General features: G+C 45.2%; 1 protein-coding gene across 1 annotated transcript in view; it reads right to left on the bottom strand.

Annotated features, from left to right (window-relative positions):
- Window positions 1-14,905: 14,905 nt before the first annotated feature.
- ATP1A1 (ATPase Na+/K+ transporting subunit alpha 1) overlaps window positions 14,906-18,809 on the bottom strand; it is a 32,579-nt gene continuing 28,675 nt past the window's right edge. Inside the window, exons 19-23 of the mRNA XM_082368976.1 lie at window positions 18,622-18,767; window positions 18,377-18,507; window positions 17,982-18,083; window positions 15,725-15,816; window positions 14,906-15,264 (exon numbers count right to left, since the gene is read on the bottom strand). Of these exons, the coding sequence (XP_082225102.1) occupies window positions 15,236-15,264; window positions 15,725-15,816; window positions 17,982-18,083; window positions 18,377-18,507; window positions 18,622-18,767 (500 nt within the window). The 3' untranslated portion in view covers window positions 14,906-15,235. The remainder of the gene's footprint in view (window positions 15,265-15,724; window positions 15,817-17,981; window positions 18,084-18,376; window positions 18,508-18,621; window positions 18,768-18,809) is intronic.

An 18,809-nucleotide genomic window follows, 5' to 3' on the forward strand; every position in this document is an offset into this window, starting at 1 on the left:
CTCATACTCCAACACGGGTATTCCTGATACAGCAGCTCAGGACCCAGGCTCCTTCTGTCTTGCGCCTACCTTCCTCTAGGGCAGTGGCTCTCAAACTTTAGTGTGCATCAGAATCAGCTGCAGAGGTGAAAACGTGATTCCCCAGAGTTCTGACTCAGCAGGTCTAGGATGGGGCCTGAGGATGTGCATTTTCTTACAAGTTCCCAGGTGACGCTGATGCTGCCGGACAGGGTACACATGCTGAGAACCACTGCTCTAGGGCAATACTTCTTAACCTTGGCTGCAGAGAGGGATCACCCAACTCCTGATGGCTGGCTTCCACTTCCTGAGCTCCTGATTTAACGTGTCTAGGAGGCAGCCTGGTCCTGGAGATCATTAAAACTCTCCAGGTAATTTCATTGTGCCGCCAAGGATGAGAACCACTGCTTTAGGGCCTTACTGTCACTTCCTCCGTTCGCAGGTGGATGTGGAAAGAGAGGGAGGACTTTACATGGAAGGGTTTACGGGCCAGGCCTGGAAGTGATCTATCGGAGCCTAGCTGCATCTCACGTGGCAGGCTGGGAAGTGTGGTCTCACTGGGAGCTCAGGAGGAAAGGGGGCATGGTTTGCTGAAAAACTAGTGAGTTGCTGCCATAACTACTTCCTACCTGCTGCTCTGGAACAAGTATACCTGGAGGGATGCCCACACATGTGGATCCACAAGTCTCTGTGAGCCGACATGAGCGTGTAGGAGTCCCTGGCTTCAGGGTATGTCCGGATAAAAACTACCAATGGCAACATGGGGTGCTTTTATGTCCTTAGAGGAAGGCAGCCTGATGTGGTGGAAGGAGTCAAGGCTTACAGACCTGTGCTCCCTTCCTCAGCCACCTTTTACAAGTGACAGATCTCTCCAAGCCTCAGTGTCCCTTCTCTGTAAAGTGGGAACAGTATCTATCTATCTGCTTCAGAGGATTAAGTGAAATTAGTATAAAGCCCAAAGAGTGCTGTAGGCATATAGTATCTGTTCCATAAACGTCAGTTCCCTTTCCTTTAGAAAATGCTGCCCTGTTAGCACCAGAGATAAGGGAACTGAAACAGGTGACCTGCCGAGAGACTCTGGGTCTCTCCCCCGGCACACGCATGGGTAGTGAAGCACTGGCTCTGAGTGTTTCGCTGTCTGTTCTTTGGGAGAGAAACCCTCACAGAACTCATTATAGTAAAGGATGAAACTATATTTCTGGGACAGTATTTTGTTGGCAATAATGTCCTCACATGTCTGTCATTTTAGGAAAAAATTAAAACCCTGCAACTAGTTTTAAAGGGAGCAATTATTTATACTACAAAAAGATTCTTTGAGTTACTCAACAACCTCTTTAAACAGCTTTGCTTTCCTGCGCACGAATTAAGCACGCCAGGGCAGCCAGGAATGCTGGAAGGGAGGGATCCTTCCTTTCTATAGAAGGCGGAGCTGGGAAGGGCACTGTTAGCTCCTGACCCCTGAAGAGCAGTCATCAACGCAGAGCCTGCAGGATGCAAGGGACCCGCCATCCTTCAGCTCAGTCCTGCCACGGCCTGGGAAGCAGATCTGCCACTAGCCTGACGGGAGAGGCAGCACAGAGCTGGCCGGGATTAGAGCTGCCTGCCTTCATGCTGCCCGGTTACGCAAACTGCAGGTTCAGTCACCCAGCACCTCCTGGGGGCAAATCCATTTGAGTAACTGTTCAACAGTGTGTGCTTAATTTCCAAGAAACTTTCCACGATCTTATGTTTTAGCACCAACTCTAACCTTCCCTATTCTTTGTTTTTCATAAAAACTGCCCTTCTCCAGTTCTTGGCCCCGGCACTAGCCTTCTGTCACAACGCCAACACATCCGTAGCGCTTGCTAAATATGGGCCAGGTACAAAGTCTCAGGAGTCTGGGCTCCGAGCTCAACTGTCTGGGTTCAAGGCAGGCTCGCCCACCTCTGCCACTTCTTAGCTGTGTGACTTCAGGCAAGTTACTCCACGTCTCTGAGCCTCCGTTTTCTCATTTGTAAAATGGTTGTAGTTTGGGCCATTGCCTAGCCCACGTAGCTATTTCTATTCTGGGAACACCAAGTCTGCTCTCCTAGGTTTGTCTTCAGGGGACACTTGGAGCACAGTTACCGTGCAGATGTGCTGGTGGGCGAGTGTGGGAAGTGAGTTACCCTTTAATGAACGCTGAAGAAGAGCCAGGCTCTTTTCATTTAATCTTCACAGCACCCTCATATGGTAGGGGAGGCAGTTGCCTCCACTGTGCAGGCAGAAAGAGAGGTTTGGAGAAAGTCCGTTCCTTGTCCAGATCTCCCATTTAACAAGCTGAGGAAACAGACTTCCCAAACCACTGCTGAGACCGCTTCTCTCTAGGCACACAGGCTGAGAGGGACAAGGAATAAAAAAGAAACCCAGGCTTCCCTGGTGGCGCAGTGGTTAAGAATCTGCCTGCCAATGCAGGGGACACGGGTTCGAGCCCTGGTCCGGGAAGATCCCACATGCCACGGAGCAACTAAGCCCGTGTGCCACAACTACTGAAACCTGCACTCTAGAGCCCATGAGCCACAACTACTGAGCCCACGTGCCACAACTACTGAGCCCAAGTGCCACAACTACTGAAGCCCACGTGCCTAGAGCCCGTGCTCCACAACAAGAGAAGCCACTGCAATGAGAAGCCCGCGCACCGCAACGAAGAGTAGCCCCCGCTCGCCGCAACTAGAGAAAGACTACGCACAGCAACAAAGGCCCAAACACAGCCAAAAATAAAATTAATTAATTAAAAAAAACCCAAACAAACAAAACAGAAAAAAGAAAGAAAAGAAACCCAGCTCCTGAAACTCTCTGAGCCCAGAGGCCAGGCAGCCCCACAATCAAGCGCAAGCCCACCCAGGAGGCTCTTCACCTCTGCAACTCTGCATGCCCGGGTCGGCCTCCAGGAGGGCAGGGAGCAGGAGACCCACCAGCTAAGCCTTGCCTCTTCTTCTCAGCTACACGAGATCATGGCAAGTCTCTCTGCCTCTCTGACCTTCTCTTTATTTATGATACATCAAATGATTTTATTTTATTTATTTTTTATTGAGGTATAATAAACATATATTATTAGTTTCAGGTGTACAACATAATGGTTCAGTATTTGTATGTATTGTGAAATGATCACCACAATAAGTCTAGTTTATTTAGACTTACATAGTTACAAATTTTTTTTTCTTGTGATGAGAACTTTTAAGATAAATGATTAGCAACTTTCAAACATGGTCTACAATATTATTGACTATAATTGCCATGACATTTCTTTTATAACTGGAAGTTCGTACCTTTTGACCCCTTTCACCCATTTCACTGCCCCCCCCCCACCTCTGGCAACCACTAATCTATTCTCTATGAGCTCTATTAACTGTTTTGTTTTGGTTTGCAGATTCCACATTTAAGTGAGATCATTTGTCTTTGAGTCATTTCACGTAGCATAATGCCCTCAAGGTCCATGTATGTTGTTGCAAATGTCAAGATTCCACTCTTCTTTATGTCTGAGGCATATTCCACTGTGTGTGTGTGTGTGTGTATGCTTGTGCATATGTATGTGTGTATATCAAAGGACGCTTAGGTTGTTTCCATATATTACCTACTAAGTTGATCCTTGAACAATATGGGTTTGAACTAACTGAGTGGGTCCACTGACATGTGGATTTTTTTTGCTAAATATGTGTACAGTACTATACCATCTGTGGGTGGTTGAATCCATGGATGTAGAGCCTTGGATACAGAGGAGGAACTGTGAAGTTTTATTCGGGTTTTCAACTGTGTGGAGAGTTGTCACCCCAAACCCCATGTTGTTCAAGGGTCAAATGTGGTGCTGCAGTGAACAAGGTTATGCATTTATCTTTTCAAGTTAGTGTTTTCATTTTCTTTGGATAAATACCCAGGAGTGGAATTGCTGAATCATATGGTAGTTCTATTTTTAATTTTTTGAGGAAACTCCACACTGTTTTGCATAATGGCTGCACTAATTTACATTCCCACCAACAATGCACAAGGGTTCCCTTTTCTCCACATCCTTGCCAACACTTGCTATTTCTTATCTTTTTGATAATAGCCATTCTAAAAGGTGTGAGGTGATAACTTATTGTGGTTTTGATTTGCGTTTCCTTGATGATCAGTGATGCTGAGTACCTTTAATAGTACATATTGGCCATCTGTATGTCTTCTTTGGAAAAACGTCTAGTCAGGTCCTCTGTCCATTTTATAATTGGATCATTTGTGCTTTTGCTATTGAGTTGTATGAGTTCTTTTTATATTTTGTATATTAGCTTCTTATCAGATATATGATTTGTGAATATTTTCTCATTCAGTAGTTTCCCTTTTCCATTTTGTTGATGGTTTCCTTCACTGTGCAGAAGCTTTTTACTTTGATGTAGTCCCACTTGTTTATTTTTGCTTTTGTTGCCTCTGCTTTTGGTGTCAAATCCAGTAAATCAGATTGATGTCAAGGAGCTTACCACCTATGCTTTCTTTTAGGAGTTTTATGGTTTCAGGTCTTTTTCAAATATTTAATCCATTTTTAGTTAATTTTTGTGTGTTGTATAAAATAGTAGTCCAGTTTCATTCTCTTCCATGTGACTGTTCAGTTTTCCCAACACCATTTGTTGAAGAGACTGTCCTTTCCCTACTGTATACTGTTGGCTCCTTTGTTGCAAATTAATTGACCATATATGCATGGATTTATTTCTGGGCTCTCTATTCTGTTTCATTGATCTATATGTCTGTTTTTAATGACAATACCATACTGTTTTTTTATTACTATAGCTTTGTAATGTAGTTTGAAATCAGGACGCATGATTCCTCCAACTTTGTTCTTCTTTCTCAAGATTCCTTTGGCTATACTAGATCTTTTGTGGTTTCTTGCAAATTTTAGGATTATTTGTTCTATTTCTGCAAAAAATGCCATTGGAATTTTGATAGGGATTGCATTGAAACTATTCATTGCTTTGGGTACTATGGACATTTTAACGGTATTAATTCTTGCAATCCATGAGCATGGAATATTTTTTCATTTATTTGTGTCTTCTTCAATCTCTTTCATCAGTGTCTTATAGTTTTCCATGTACAGGTCTTTTACCTTCTTAGTTAATTTTATTTCTAAGTATTTTATTCTTTTTGATGCCCTTGTAAATGGAATTGTTTTCTTAATTTCTATTTCTGATAGTTTATTAGTGCATATAAACACAACAAAATTTTTTATGTTGATTTTGTATTCTGCAACTTTATTGAATTTGTTTATCAGTTCTAACAGTTTTTGGTGGCATCTTTAGGGTTTTCTATATATAGTATCATGTCATCTGCAAATAGTGACAGTTTTACTTCTTCCTTTCCAATTTGGATGCCTTTTTTTTTTTTTTTCCTAATTGCTCTGTCTAGAACTTCCAATACTATATTGAATTAAAATGGCAAGAATGGGCATCCTTGTCTTGTTCCTCATCTTAGAGGAAAAGCTTTCAGTTTTTCACTGTTGAGTATGATGTTAGCTGTGGGCTTGTCATATACAGCCTTTATTATGTTTAGATACATTCCCTCTACACCCACTTTACTGAGAAATTTTATCATAAATTGATGTTGAATTTTGTCAGATGCCTTTTCTGCATCTATTGATTTAACCCCTCATTTTGTTAATGTGGTGTATCACATTTATTGATTTGTGGATGTTGAACCATCCTTGAATCCCTGGAAGAAATCATCCTTGAGCATGGTGTATGATCATTTTAGTATTGTTTAATTCAGTTTGCTAAAATTTTTTTGAGGACTTTTGCATCTATGTTCATCAAGGTTATTGACCTGTACTTTTCTTGTGGCATCCTTGTCTGGTTTTGGTGTCATGGTAACACTGGCCTCATAAATTATGTTTGGAAGTATTCCCTCCTCTTCTGTTTTTTGGAAGAGTTTGAGAAGGATTGGTATTAATTCTTCTTTAAATGTTTTGTAGAATTCACCAGTGAAGCTGTTTGGTCCTAGACATTTATTGGGAGGTGTTTGATTGCTGATTCAACGTCCTTACTAGTAATCGGTCTGTTCAGATTTTCTGTTTCTTTATGTGTCAGTCTTGGTAGGTTTATATTTTTAGGAATTTATTAATTTCTTCTAGGTTGTCCAATTTGTTGGAGTATAATTGTTCATGTCTTTTATGATTCTTTCTATTTCTGTGGTATTGGTTATAATATCTCCTCTTTTATTTCTGATTTTATTTATCCAAGTCCTCTCTTTTCTCTTGATGAGTCTAGCTAAAGGTTTACCAATTTTTTTTATCTTTTCAAGTAACCAGCTCTTAGTTTCATTGATCTTTTTTTTTAGTCTCTATTTCCTTTATTTCTGCTCTGATCTTTGTTATTTCCTTTCTTCTAATAACATCGGGCTTTGTTTGTTCTTTTTTTTTTTTTTTTTGGCTGCATTGGGTCTTTGTTGCTGTGCGCAGGCTTTCCTCTAGTTGCAGCAAGCGGGGCTATTCTTCATTGTGGTGTGCAGGTTTCTCATTGCAGTGGCTTCTCTTGTTGCAGAGCATGGGCTCTAGGCATGAGGGCTTCAGTAGTCGTGGCACGTGGGCTCAGTAGTTGTGGTGCGCAGGCTTAGTTGCTCTGTGGCATGTAGGATCTTCCTGGACCAGGGCTCAAACCCATGTCCCCTGCATTGGCAGGCAGATTCTTAACCACTGTGCCACCGGGGAAGACCTGTTCTACTTTTTCTAGTTCCTTGAGGTGTAGAGTTAGGTCATTTATTTGAGACTTTTCTTATTTCTTGATATAGTGATTTATTGCTATGAACTTCCCTTTTAAAACTGTTTTTGCTGCATCTCATAAGTTTTGGTATGTTGCATACCCATTTTTATTTGTCTCAAGGTATTTTAAAATTTCTCTTGATTTTGTCTTTGTCCCATGGTTGTTCAGTGGCTGTTGTTTAATCTCCACATATTTGTGAATTTTACAGTTTTTTTCTTATAATTGTTTTCTAGTTTCATACTATTGTGGCCAGAAAAGATGCTTGATATGACTTCAATCTTCATAAATTTATTAAGGCTTGTTTTGTGGCCTAACATATGATCTATCCTGGAGAATATTACATGTGCATTTGAGAAGATAGTTGCTTTTGGATGGAATGTTCTGAATGTATTTGTTAACTCTGATCTAACATGTTGTTTAAGTCAGTATTTCCTTATTGATTTTATGTCTGGATGATCTAGCCATTGATGAAAGTTGGGTATTTAAAGTCCCCTACTATTATTGTATTGCTGTCTATTTCTCCCTTTAGGTTTGTTAATATTTAGGTGCTCCTATGCTGGGTACATAAATATTTACAAATGTGTTGTCCTTTTGTTGGATTGACCCCTATATATAATGTCTTTGTCTCTTATTACAGTCTTTGTTTTTAAATCTATTTTGCCTGATACAAGTATAGCTACCTAAACTTGCATGGAATATATTTTTCCGTCACTTTACTTTCAGTCACTTACATCTGAAGTGAGTCTCTTGTAGGCAGCATACAGATGGGTCTTGTTTTTGTTTTAAATCCATTCAGCCATTCAATGTCTTTTGATTGGAGCATTTAGTCCATTTGCATTTATAATAATTATTTATAGGAAGTACTTATTGCCATTCAGCTAATTGTTTTCTGGCTGTTTTGTAGTTTCTCTGTTCCTTCTTTGTTCTCTTCTTTTATAATTTGATGATTTCCTTCAGTGCTGTGCTTAAAGTCCTTTCTCTTTATGTTTTGTGTACCTAGGACAGGTTTTTGCTTTGTGGTTACCATGAAGCTTACATACAAAAATTATAACAGTGTATTTTAAGTTGATAATAATTTAAGTATGAATGCATTCTAAAGCTCTACATTTTTACTCTCCTCCTCTTATATTTTGTTTTTGATGTTACATTTTACATCTTTTTATTCTGTATATCCCTTAACTAATTTTTGTATTTATAGTCATTTTTACTACTTTTGTCTTTTAACCTTTATACTAGCTTTATAAGTAATTAATCCACACTTTTTACATTAGATTAGTCTAACTTTTACTATATGTTTACCTTTACTAGTGAGATTTATACTTTTATATGTTTTCCTGTTATAATTAGTACCCTTTTCAGCTTAAAGAAGTTCCCTTAACATGTCTTGTAAGCCAGTTTTGTGATGATGAACTCCTTTAGCTTTTTCTTGTCTAAAGAACTCTTCTTCATCTCTCCTTCAATTCTGAATGACAACTTTACTGGATAAGAGTATTCTTGTTTAGAAGTATTTCTTTCAGCAGTTCAAATATATCATGCCACTCCCTTCTGGCCTTCAAAGTTTCTGCTGAAAAATCTGTTGGTAGCCTTATGGAGCTTCCCTTGTACCAACAAATTGTTTTTCTCCTGCTGCTTTTAAGATTCTCTCCCTGTCTTTAACTCTGACATTTTAATTATAATGTGTCTTGGTGTGGGTCACTTTGGGTTCATCTTATTTGGAACTCTCTGGGCTTCCAGGATTTGGACATCTATTTCCTTCCACAGGTTAGGGAAGTTTTCAGCCATTATTTCTTCAGATACATTCTCTGCCCCTTTCTCCCTCTCTTCTCCTTCTTGGACCTCTATAATGTGAATATTAGTCCACTGGATGTTTTCCTATAAGTCTCTTAAGCCACTTTTTTTTTTTTGTCTTTTGTTTTTTTCTATCTGCTGCTCTGATTGGGTAGGTTCCACTGTCCTGTCTTTGAGTTCACTGATCCTTTCTTTACTTCGTCTAGTCTGCTGTTGAACCCCTCTTGTGTTTCTTTCAGTTCAGTTATTGTATTCTTCAACTCTGTGACTTCTATTTGGTACTTTCTTATATCTCTTTGTTGCAGTTCTCACTGTGCTCATCCATTCTTCTCCCAAGTTGGGTGAACATCTTTATGACCATTATTTTGAACTCTTTTCAGGTAAATCACTTATCTTTATTTCCTTAAGAACTTTTTCTGGGATTTTATCTTGTTCTTTCATTTGGAACATATTCCTCTGTTTCTTCATTTCCCTTGACTTTCTGTCGACTTTTATGCATTAGATAAAACAGCCACCTCTCCCAGTCTTGAAAGAGTGGCCTTGTGTAGGAGATGAACCTTATTGTTCAAACTTGCCCTAGCTCTCGGTTGTCTCTCAAATTTTTTGATTGCCTAAGCAGTCTATTTTTAGTGGCTCCCAGTAGTTAAGGGTATGCTGAGACCTGTCAGTGTCCCAAAAGGAAAGGATTTCAGCACCTAGATTCAGGCTGACTGGAAGCCAGACCCTCAGGCAGCAGCTTTTAAAGTATGCAAATACTATACAGTCCTGTGGGACTACAAACATAAGTCCCACTGGCCATTAGAGCCAGGCGATGTGGATATGTCCTCTGGGTAGCTGTTGCAAAAATGGGGGTGCTAGATGATTGTATAAGTTCCTTTCTGGGAGAAACCAGTTACCTGGAACAAGGCAGAGGGAGAGCACAAAGATGGCCTCCATCGTCCCTCAAATGCACCTTAGTGGGCTCCTAGATGTGTGCCAGACCAGAAGTCTGCTTCTCAGGCTAAAGCTCCAGGACAAGAAAATAGGTCTCTTCCTCAGAGCGATTGGGTGTATATTTCAGTCTGCTGTTTGTGCTGTACCCTGGGGTGGTAGCCAGCCAAACACATTCTCTATGATTGTTATAGGCCTGTGGGGCTCAAGGATGCAAGCCCTTCTGGCCATGAGAGCCAGGCAATCAAGGAGTGTCCCCTGGGCACCAGACCTAAAACCTGGGGCACCCGTCATGTGCAAAAGCTCCCCTCCAGGAGATACTGATGCTCTAAAGTATGCAGATGGAGAGTGTAAAGCCAGTGCCCATCTTCTGAGATCTCTGGAAAGGATTTCTGTAGGACCTTAGATGTGTGTCTAATTAGAACCCTCAGGCGACAGCCTATAGGCCTCTTTCATAGGAAGACTGGGCTCCTTGGACTGTTGCCTCATGCCGTGTCCCAGAGGTGGTGGCTGTTTAAATAAACTCTTTCTCCCTTGGTTACAGTTTTGTGGGACCCGTGAGCATAAGTCTCAATGGCCACCAGAGCCAGGTGGTCTAAAGGTGTTCCTTGGGTGGCAGCCACAAAAATCAGGGTGTTGGAGGAGGGTACAAGTTCCTTCCCGGGAGATACTAGCAAGCTGGAGCGAGGCAGAGGAGGAGCGCAGATGGTGCCTGCCAGCAGCCTTCATCCCTAGAAAGAACCCTGCAGGCCCTTAGGTGTGTGTTAAATTAGATGTCTGCCCTCAGGCTGATGCTTTAAGGCAAGCAAATAAGCCTCTTTCACATAACCTGGATGCCACTCAATCAGCTCCACGCTGTTCTCTGGGGTAAATGAGTCCAAACATATGAGCCCTTTAAGAGCTGTTTCTCCATTCACTATAGCCTGTGAGTCTTGTGGACGCAAGCCCCGTTGGTTTTCCAAGCTAGACGTTTTGCGGGCTTGTCTCTCAGATGCAGGTCTTAAAGTTGGGGTGCCGGTGCCTTTGCTCCTCAGGGAGAAGCTCTGGATTTTAGATTCCTTCCTGATGGTGGGTCATCACACTGAGGGTAGAGTTTACGGCCAGATTGTGTCTCGGCCTTTCCTCTCTGCTTCAATGTGCTTTGCCTGATGTGTAGGAGTTGCTCAGCTAGTTTTTAGGGGTTTTTTTCAGAGGAAATGGTTCCATATGTAGCTGTAGGTTCGGCATGTCCGTGGGAGGAGGCGAATTCAGGATCTTCCTACGTTGTCCTCTTGAGCCGGAAACCGCCCTTCTCTTTAAATAGGGAGTGTTGGCCACTGTACTAAGTGCCAACTTCTCTTTTTAAGGTACTGAACTGAGCACCAGGGATAAAATGGAAAAGAACAGACCAGCTCCCAGACCTCATAGGGCTTATAGGTTAGCAGGCAAAAATGGATGTTAGATTAATTATTACATAATTGAGTAATAAATGTTTAGAACTGTGAGTTCTATGAAGAAGCAGAGTACTAATCAACTACCTAATAGGAGATTCCAACCTAGTTGGAGGGTGGGAAGGGTTTCTTGTGAGATTATTTGAGGCTCAGGACAGGGATTTGAAAGCTCTGGAACCCAGGCAGGTCCGAGGACCTGTGTCTCTTTCAGTGTCTGTGTGTAGATCTCCTCACCTTGTTTACCTCCTTGTGTCACTTGCTGTGGTCTCCTAGTCCATTTCTGGCCATCCTAATTCCCTCCATGACTCGTTCTTAATACTCTCTGATTTCCAACTTCAGAGTCTTGAGAGATGGGGAGAGACCCTAACTCATAGATCTCTGGCAAGCCTGGGCATGGATTTCCTTTGGGTGGTATCAGTTCTGATCCAAAAACAGAGACTCAAGAGATGAGGGTGAAATGTTAAAAATATGGCTGCTTGGGCAGCAGAAAAAAAGCCTGGTAATGAGCATGCTTTAATTCATTCAACAAGCACCGATTGTGCCAGATGTTGGGGCGGGTGTGGCCTGATCCACACACTCAGGAACTCTAGTTCCCTGATAAGGGAACAAACCAATAAACAGAGGCCTAGGGGGCTAACAGTAAGGTGTGCAAAAACGAGGGCCCATTGAACATTTCCCAAGGAACAAAGGCCTGAATAGTATCTGGAAAGGTGAGTCATTAGCCAGGAGAATGCAGGTTGGGCCAAGGTTGGGTTGCAAGGGGGATGCCAAGGGGACTTGTAGGACGGCAGGGGAAGCAGTGTGGAGCACATTTGTACTGCCCAGGAGTTTGGATGGCTGAGCGGAGATGGGTTTCTGTGCTGAGATCAAGGGTGAAGACATGCATGGTGAGAGGCAGCCAAGTGGAGTTTGGAAGATGGCGTAGAGCAATGGTTCTTAGATTTTGACATGCATCAGAATCACCTGGAAGGCTTATTAAAACAGATCACTGGTTCTCTCCCCACTCCCCAGAGTTTCTGATTCAGTAGGTCTGAATTAGAACGCACTTTCTAACAAGTTCCCAGGTGATGCTGGCCTAGAGATGACACTTTGAGAGCTGCTGAATTAGAGGAAGGCAGAAAGTAAGGAGACCAGCCAGGAGGCTGTTGCTGATGCCCAGATGTGAAAGGCAGTGGTGGCAGAGGAAAGGATTTATAGTGCCAGCCACTGTGCTAATACCTTTACATATAATCTCACATAATCCTTTTAACAACTCTGAAACACCACCCTTATTCTAGAGTAAATGAAGCACAAAGAGACTAAATTCCGTGCCTGTGGTCAGTCAGTGACAGGGCCACTGTGTCCAGGGTCTTAAGACACAAAGCCCATGCTCTCAGCCACCAAACTGGAACCAGCAGTGGTTGGTGATGGGCAGGGTGGCAGGGCCACAGCAAGGTAGGGGAGAGAAGCCTCACATGACTTCCAGGGTTCTGAAGTGGCAACAGGGCCACAGATGTCTTTGCCTAGAGCATGTTCATTGTGAGGGACCTCAGACTCGGGTTTGTCACTGGGGTTAAGACTCTATAGTGTGCTGTGCTCTTTCTGAAAAAATACAGATGTCCAGGAGACAACTGCATTTATGGGTCTGAGGCTCAGGAGAGAGGACCAGATTGGAGAGTTGGAAAGCATCATGTAGGTGATCTGTTGTGAAACCCCAGGAAGAATATGAGGCGGGAGTGGGTGAGGACCTCCCTGAAGAAACGAGCAGCCAAGGGGCAGGTGGAGATGAGGGGAAAGGTGAGGAGAGGGCAGAGGTGATGTCGGAAAGACACGGCGGCTGTTTCAGGAGGCGTGTGATGGAGTCATAGGTGATGCAGAGGCCAAGGAAGGACCGGGGAGTGCCCAGTGGATTAACAATCAGATCAGTGACCTCAACCAGGACAACTTTGGTGGACCAGTGTTAATGGGAGCCGGCAGGAGGAGGCAGAGGGATGAAGAAGTGATGGGCACTCTCCTTAGAAGCTTGTCCATCAAAGGAAGGAGGGTGAGAGCTAAAGAGATAAGGAAGCAGTAAGGACGCTGAAAATGGCAAGAGCTCAGATATCGACGTGGCCAAAGGGGCAGGTGGTCAAAGTGTCAGGAGGGCATCACAGAGGGTGACCAAGAGGGCATTACCCTGGGGATGTCTGGAGGGCATTGCAGGGGAGGGGAGGGTGGGATTCAAGGGGGCTCAGCTGCAGATTTGTGGGGTAGACTGTTTCCATTGTTCTGGAGCAAATTTTAGCTCCTCCTGACAGGGCTAAAGTTAGTGGGTGAATGTAAAGGGGTATGATGAGGCCCGGGCACTTACTCTTGCTGCCTGTAGGAAGCTTGGAAAAATCTGGCCCTTTGGGAGGCCTGGCTTTGGTGCCAGCTTTGCCTGCTGCTTATCTGCGGTCTCTAGATCAAACGTTCGGCTGTAAAACTTTTTATTCAAGGGATTGTCAAACAGAGAAAGGGCAGAGGTATTCGGGTGGAAAGAAGGCGGGAGGTTCCACTCTGCCCTTGTCCTGTTCTGCCTTCCCCGCCGTGTTCCCAGAAGTCCAGGGCTGCACAGAGGCCTGGCCAGAAAGCTATCCGGGGTCACCTCCAGAGTCTACGGTCTCAGGCTGCTTCAAATGCCTCTAAGTAGGGAATACCCATGACCTTCATCAGGGGTATGTTCACTCGTCAGCTGTCAGGCGTGCCAGGAAACAGACGTGTAGGGAGTAGAGAGGCCAGCAAGCCTCTGACAAGGCTGTGCCAGTCTAAGCACGTGGGGCAGCCTCATTCTTGCCCTCAGAGCTATGTCCTCAGGGAGGACCCAGTAACCACCAGCCCTGAGCCTGAGATCTCTGTTGGTTCTTAGCTTTATCCTAGTTTCCTTATGTTGGGCTGAACAAGTGTCTCTTTAAAAATGACTTGCCTACAGGCATAGAGATCATCCTGGAAGAAAGTGCCCCGAGAAAGAAAGGAAGACTGGTGGGTTGGACTAAGAAGGCACAGACCACCTGGCCCTCCCAGTGCCCCTAGCAGGAGAGGCTGGGGGTAATGACTGGCTGGTATGTGGGCATCACCCGTTCCCTTCCCATCTGCACAGCTTGGAAGTGAGCAGCACAAGAGGCATGAGCAATGAATTCAGCTTTTCAGAGAAAAAATACTCGAACCCAATATCTATGATCACCTGGCAGATCATGATCATTGGTGCCAGAAGTACTCCTCATTGCACTGGCTTGAAGCAAGGACAGCCTTGAAGTACAGGTGGTTAACAGCACGCAGGATGGATTACTGAGCGATGGGACTTGAGGGGGCCTTTTACACTAACTCTTTGAAAGCCGGAGGTATACTTGACCTTGAAGTGAACAGATCTTTCACCTTTTTTCTCAAGTAGCTTCTGGAACATAACCACTCTCTGAAATGGAGCTATTCGATGCTAAATTAGGAACAAGTTACGTGGAAGGGAAGCACTTTGTGATGTCCCAACAGACTGTGTATAGGTGGGTTTCTGTTTCTCAGACAAATCTTGGTCTAGAGACACTTGAGGCTGTCGTGGTGGCGGTGATGATCTGAGAGACCACAGGTGGGGCTGTGACCAGGACGGGAAGAGGAGGCTCTCCCCTGAGGGTCTGAAAATCCTTCTCATGACAGGTGTGTCCTTCAAGAAGCAGATGTGAAGGCAGCACGGGGAGTTCCAGCCATACCACCCGCAGCAGCCCACGGGAAAATGGGGAGGTAAGCTCACCCACTCAGACCACAAAAGCACGGGCAGAAAGTTTCCCCTTAATCTGTGGTCCTTAAACTTGAATGTGAATCAGAATCACCTGGAGACTTATTAAACCGATTGCTGGTTAGCTTCTGGTTCAGTGGCCCTGGCTTTGCTGTGCTAACAAGTTGCAAGTGATGCCGATGAAGCTCCTGGCCAGGGACTCGTGCGCTGGGAACCACGGCTCCAGACCGATCACACACAAGAAAATCTGGACCGTGGAAGTGATGAGGGCATGAGACCAATTCCATTATAATAGCCATCTTTATTTGTAAAAATCCAGATATAAAATGTATTCTTTCAGTCTTTCCGAGTTTTCCTTTTTACAAAAACAAAAAGGCACATAAAAACCTTTCCCGATGTTGTTCCCACAGACGGATGTTTCTCGGGCAGCCCTCCCCCCTCCCCCCCCATATAGCTACATGCTTCATTCCGGGACATCTCGCTTCCCCACATGCTTTGGTGCTTTCCTACCAGGGTAGAATTCCGAATTCCGAGACTGAAGTACACAAAGAGGGGGTGGGTGGTGGGTGCAGAGTGTGCGGCGTGACGCTCCCCGGCGTGCAGGAGGGGGTCTAGTAGTAGGTCTCCTTCTCTACCCAGCCTGGGGGCCACAGAGAGAGACAGAGATAAGTGACAGTGAGTCTTCCTCCTCGGGAGGGGGCAGAGGGAAAGACAGAAAGAATGGACCTCAGGGGAACACAGCCAATGGGGGGTGGGGTGGGGTGTTTAACCCAAATTCAATCTGGGCCCGCAACTGTATTTATTTAAATGCTTTTAAGAGTAACGTGTTAATTGGAAAGATGGTTTAGATTTCTGACCAAGTTTCCACTGCATCCTATTTGGTTTGTATTTGGTCAGTTCTGAAACCTCAACTGAGATCTCCATTCTGAGGATGGGCTGTGACTCAAGTCAGTTTACAGTTGGCTTCCAATGGACTTATTTAGCCAAGCAGACTGATTGTGGAGGAGCCCAAACACTTCAAAGGAAACAGAGCAAAAGCCAGTAGACCCACAGGCGCCCCTCCGCAGCCCGCACCCCCAACTAAAAATGCCTGTACTTACCGCCAGGGCGTCGCCTGATGATGAGCTTTCGGACTTCGTCATACACGAAGATGAGAAGAGAGTAGGGGAAGGCACAGAACCACCAGGTAGGTCTGGAAATAGAATCAAGTGACAATTTATACGCGTATGCACAACTCAAAGGGAAAAGAAACTGCACATCAGCATAGTGATAATGAAATAATCAGCCTGAAAGGAGAAGCCAAGTACAGTCATGGGTAGCTGGCCGAGCATTAACACAGAACACATGATAAAAACAGCCCGCTGCTGTGTGCTCAGGGCCTGGAGAGGCAGAAGAAAGTGGACTGCCACCTTCAGTTGGGTTTTCCTTGAGAATTGGTTTGTAGGTCAGCTTAGATTTTTTTGTGTGTGTTGATGATTCCAGAGCGACTGGACATTTTCTTTCTTCTGTTTCTAAAGTATTTAAGAAGCTCACTCAAGTTTATCTGTCTGATGTCCTGGCATCTGAAGATAAAGAACTGCCAGTGTGGGTCACAACCAGTTTAATCATGCCCTGAATGTGGTCTCTGACAGTGGGGCTTGGGACAGTCAGGAGTGCATTGAGTCCCAGACCTGGGGAATAAGAAGCTGAACCCTAGCAGAGATCCGAGGGCTTTGGGGGCCCAGGGGCTGCTGTCACAGTCCCCAGCCTGGAGACAGGCTCCCTAGGCGGCCTCCAAAGGAGGCTGACGCTTTCTTGACTACCAGCTTCCCGCAGCAACCACTGGAGGAAGACTGTCCCAGGACAGAGCTCTGGCATCTCTCCTCCTCCTCTTCCTGTCTCGTGTGTCCTCCACATGCTAGAAGATGACCTCGTTTGACCTGGGGACCCTTGTAACTAAGCCACCTTCCACACTGGATAGAACCTATTGGGAACAAGTTCTCTAGTCATAGCAAAAGATGTCCTGAGGCACCACCAGCCTGTTGTAGGCTGAGATTTTGTAGAGATTTTCCATTTTGGCCTTTTAGAGAGCTCTGTTCCTCCTAGCCTCCTCTTAACAAACAATGGCCCAAGATGATAGAATTCAGCTTGGATAAGACTTGCCCCTGTGTGTGCCAGCTCTGTGCAGGGGGCTGGAGACACAAAGTCAAAAAAGATGTCGTGGTCCATGCTCTGAAAATAACAATCTATGCGAGCAGAAGTGACTGACAACAATGGCAAAGAAGGGGTGCAGCTGCACACGCCCAGGAGGGTGAGATCACATGGGGACAAGCCCTGAGAAAACCAACCTTGAGGAACTATCGGGACTGATGGGGTGAGAAGGGAACAGCCTTCCCAAATATGTAGGCAGAAGAGAAGTACTGAATTCACCCAACATAAGTCTGGATGGGTATAAGGCTAGGAAGACAGGCTGGCACAGTAACAAGACCCTGGATGCCAGGCTCCCCTTGCACCACAGATGGGCCGTCAGGGAAGCCAACAGGGTTTGGTTACTTTTGGGATGAGATCAGTGAGAGGAGGTGAAGGGCAACAGGCTAGTCGAGAGAGTCCAGATGGGTCTGAGCGAGCACGGGAAGACTGATGTTTAGATCAAAAGCTTGACTCGTAGGGTCCCGTTTTCTGTGGTTTAGCATATTTTAACAGGTTGCAGCTGCCTAACCTCAACCAGTTAGCAGACACCACAAACACACTCAATGCTTCAAAACACTACTGGAGTTTGTGGCAAATCCTATATGTGAAAATTCACGTCTATCCAAAGTGCAGTCATTCACCATGTTTAAGGCCAGTCTGGTTCTGGCCAAAGACTAGCGGTCAGCCTCCTCCGGTCCTCCGCCCATGATCTCCTAACACTACCCGTGCTCGACTGGAAAGTAAAAGGACCTCAGATCTGCTTCACCATTGTCCTTCGAGAGCAGAAGAGTCAGAGGCCCACAGAGGTGAGCCGCTTGCCATGCGATGCAGTGACTGGGTGAGCCAATCAAGACTGGAACCTGTGTCCCCAAACTCCAGGATATCGCCCGCTGGCCTCAAGACGACGGGGCCGTGGCCATGGGGGACCTGAGTGCTCAGTGCAGTTGGCTGGCGAGCAAGCCCAAGGGCCAGAGCCTGGCTGGCCCTAGTGACGGCAAATCCTAAGCACAGTCTGTGGATTTGCTGGTCTGCATTACTGAGTCAGCCTTTCCTCACGTTCCAATCCAGAGGAACTCTTGTACACATCACCCAAGAGTTCCCACAATAACAGCTACTAACGTGTGTCATGAGAGGAAAAGCCACACTTACTATTTCCCACTTTCTGGAGCTAGAAGAGGATGGACTTACTTGAGCGGGTACATCCTCAGGGCAACACCCATTCCAGGGCAGTAGGAAAGGAAAGCAGCAAGGGCCGTCTCTTCGAAGAGGCCAAATATTAAGATCTTGTTCCTAAAAAAACAAGGAGTGGGGAAAAGTTAAAAAAACACAAACAGAAGTGTATCTTCTAATGCTATGTGTCAAATGGCAGGTCGATGTCTTTATGTATTATTAGTTGTACTTAGGAACTTCTTGATTGAGGTCAGATGAAAAAAACCTAGAAAACATTTTGCTTCCTCAATTTGCTCCGCAAATAAGTTTCCAGAAACTCTGCCCTGTGTGTCAGGTGCTGGGCTTTTGGCAAAGGGTTTAGACGTCACCCGACCCCTTCTTTAAGCCAGGACCCCTGACTGTGCCCTACTCACTTCATTCCCTGCTGGAAGACAGAATTCCTCCTCGTCTTGCAGATGACCAAGTCGGCCCACTGCACCACCACGATGCTGACAAAGAAGGCTGTGTGGCAGGTGAACTCCACGATCTTCCTCTGTTCGTAGGTCTGAAATGCATAAGGCAGACAGATGAGCCCGCGTGTCCGGAGGCCGTGTGGCCCCATCCCCTGGGGCTGGAGGAGCTCCGTCCAGCACTGGTCAGGCGGGCAGCCCTCACTCACCCACTGCTGCCCGTAGCTATCTTCCACGTCGTTGATCCAGCGGTCATCCCAGTCTACTCGGACGCCCAGCAGGTGAGTCGGGAGGAAGCCGTTCTCAGCCATAATCACAAAGTAAGTGAAGAAGCCCCCCAGGGCCTGGATCATACCTGAGAGGTTGGAAAGACAACTTGAACGCCAGGGCCTGGAGG

The sequence above is a fragment of the Balaenoptera borealis genome, assembly GCF_965194805.1.
Source record: "Balaenoptera borealis genome assembly, chromosome: 1".
In the NCBI taxonomy this organism is placed as follows: domain Eukaryota; kingdom Metazoa; phylum Chordata; class Mammalia; order Artiodactyla; family Balaenopteridae; genus Balaenoptera; species Balaenoptera borealis.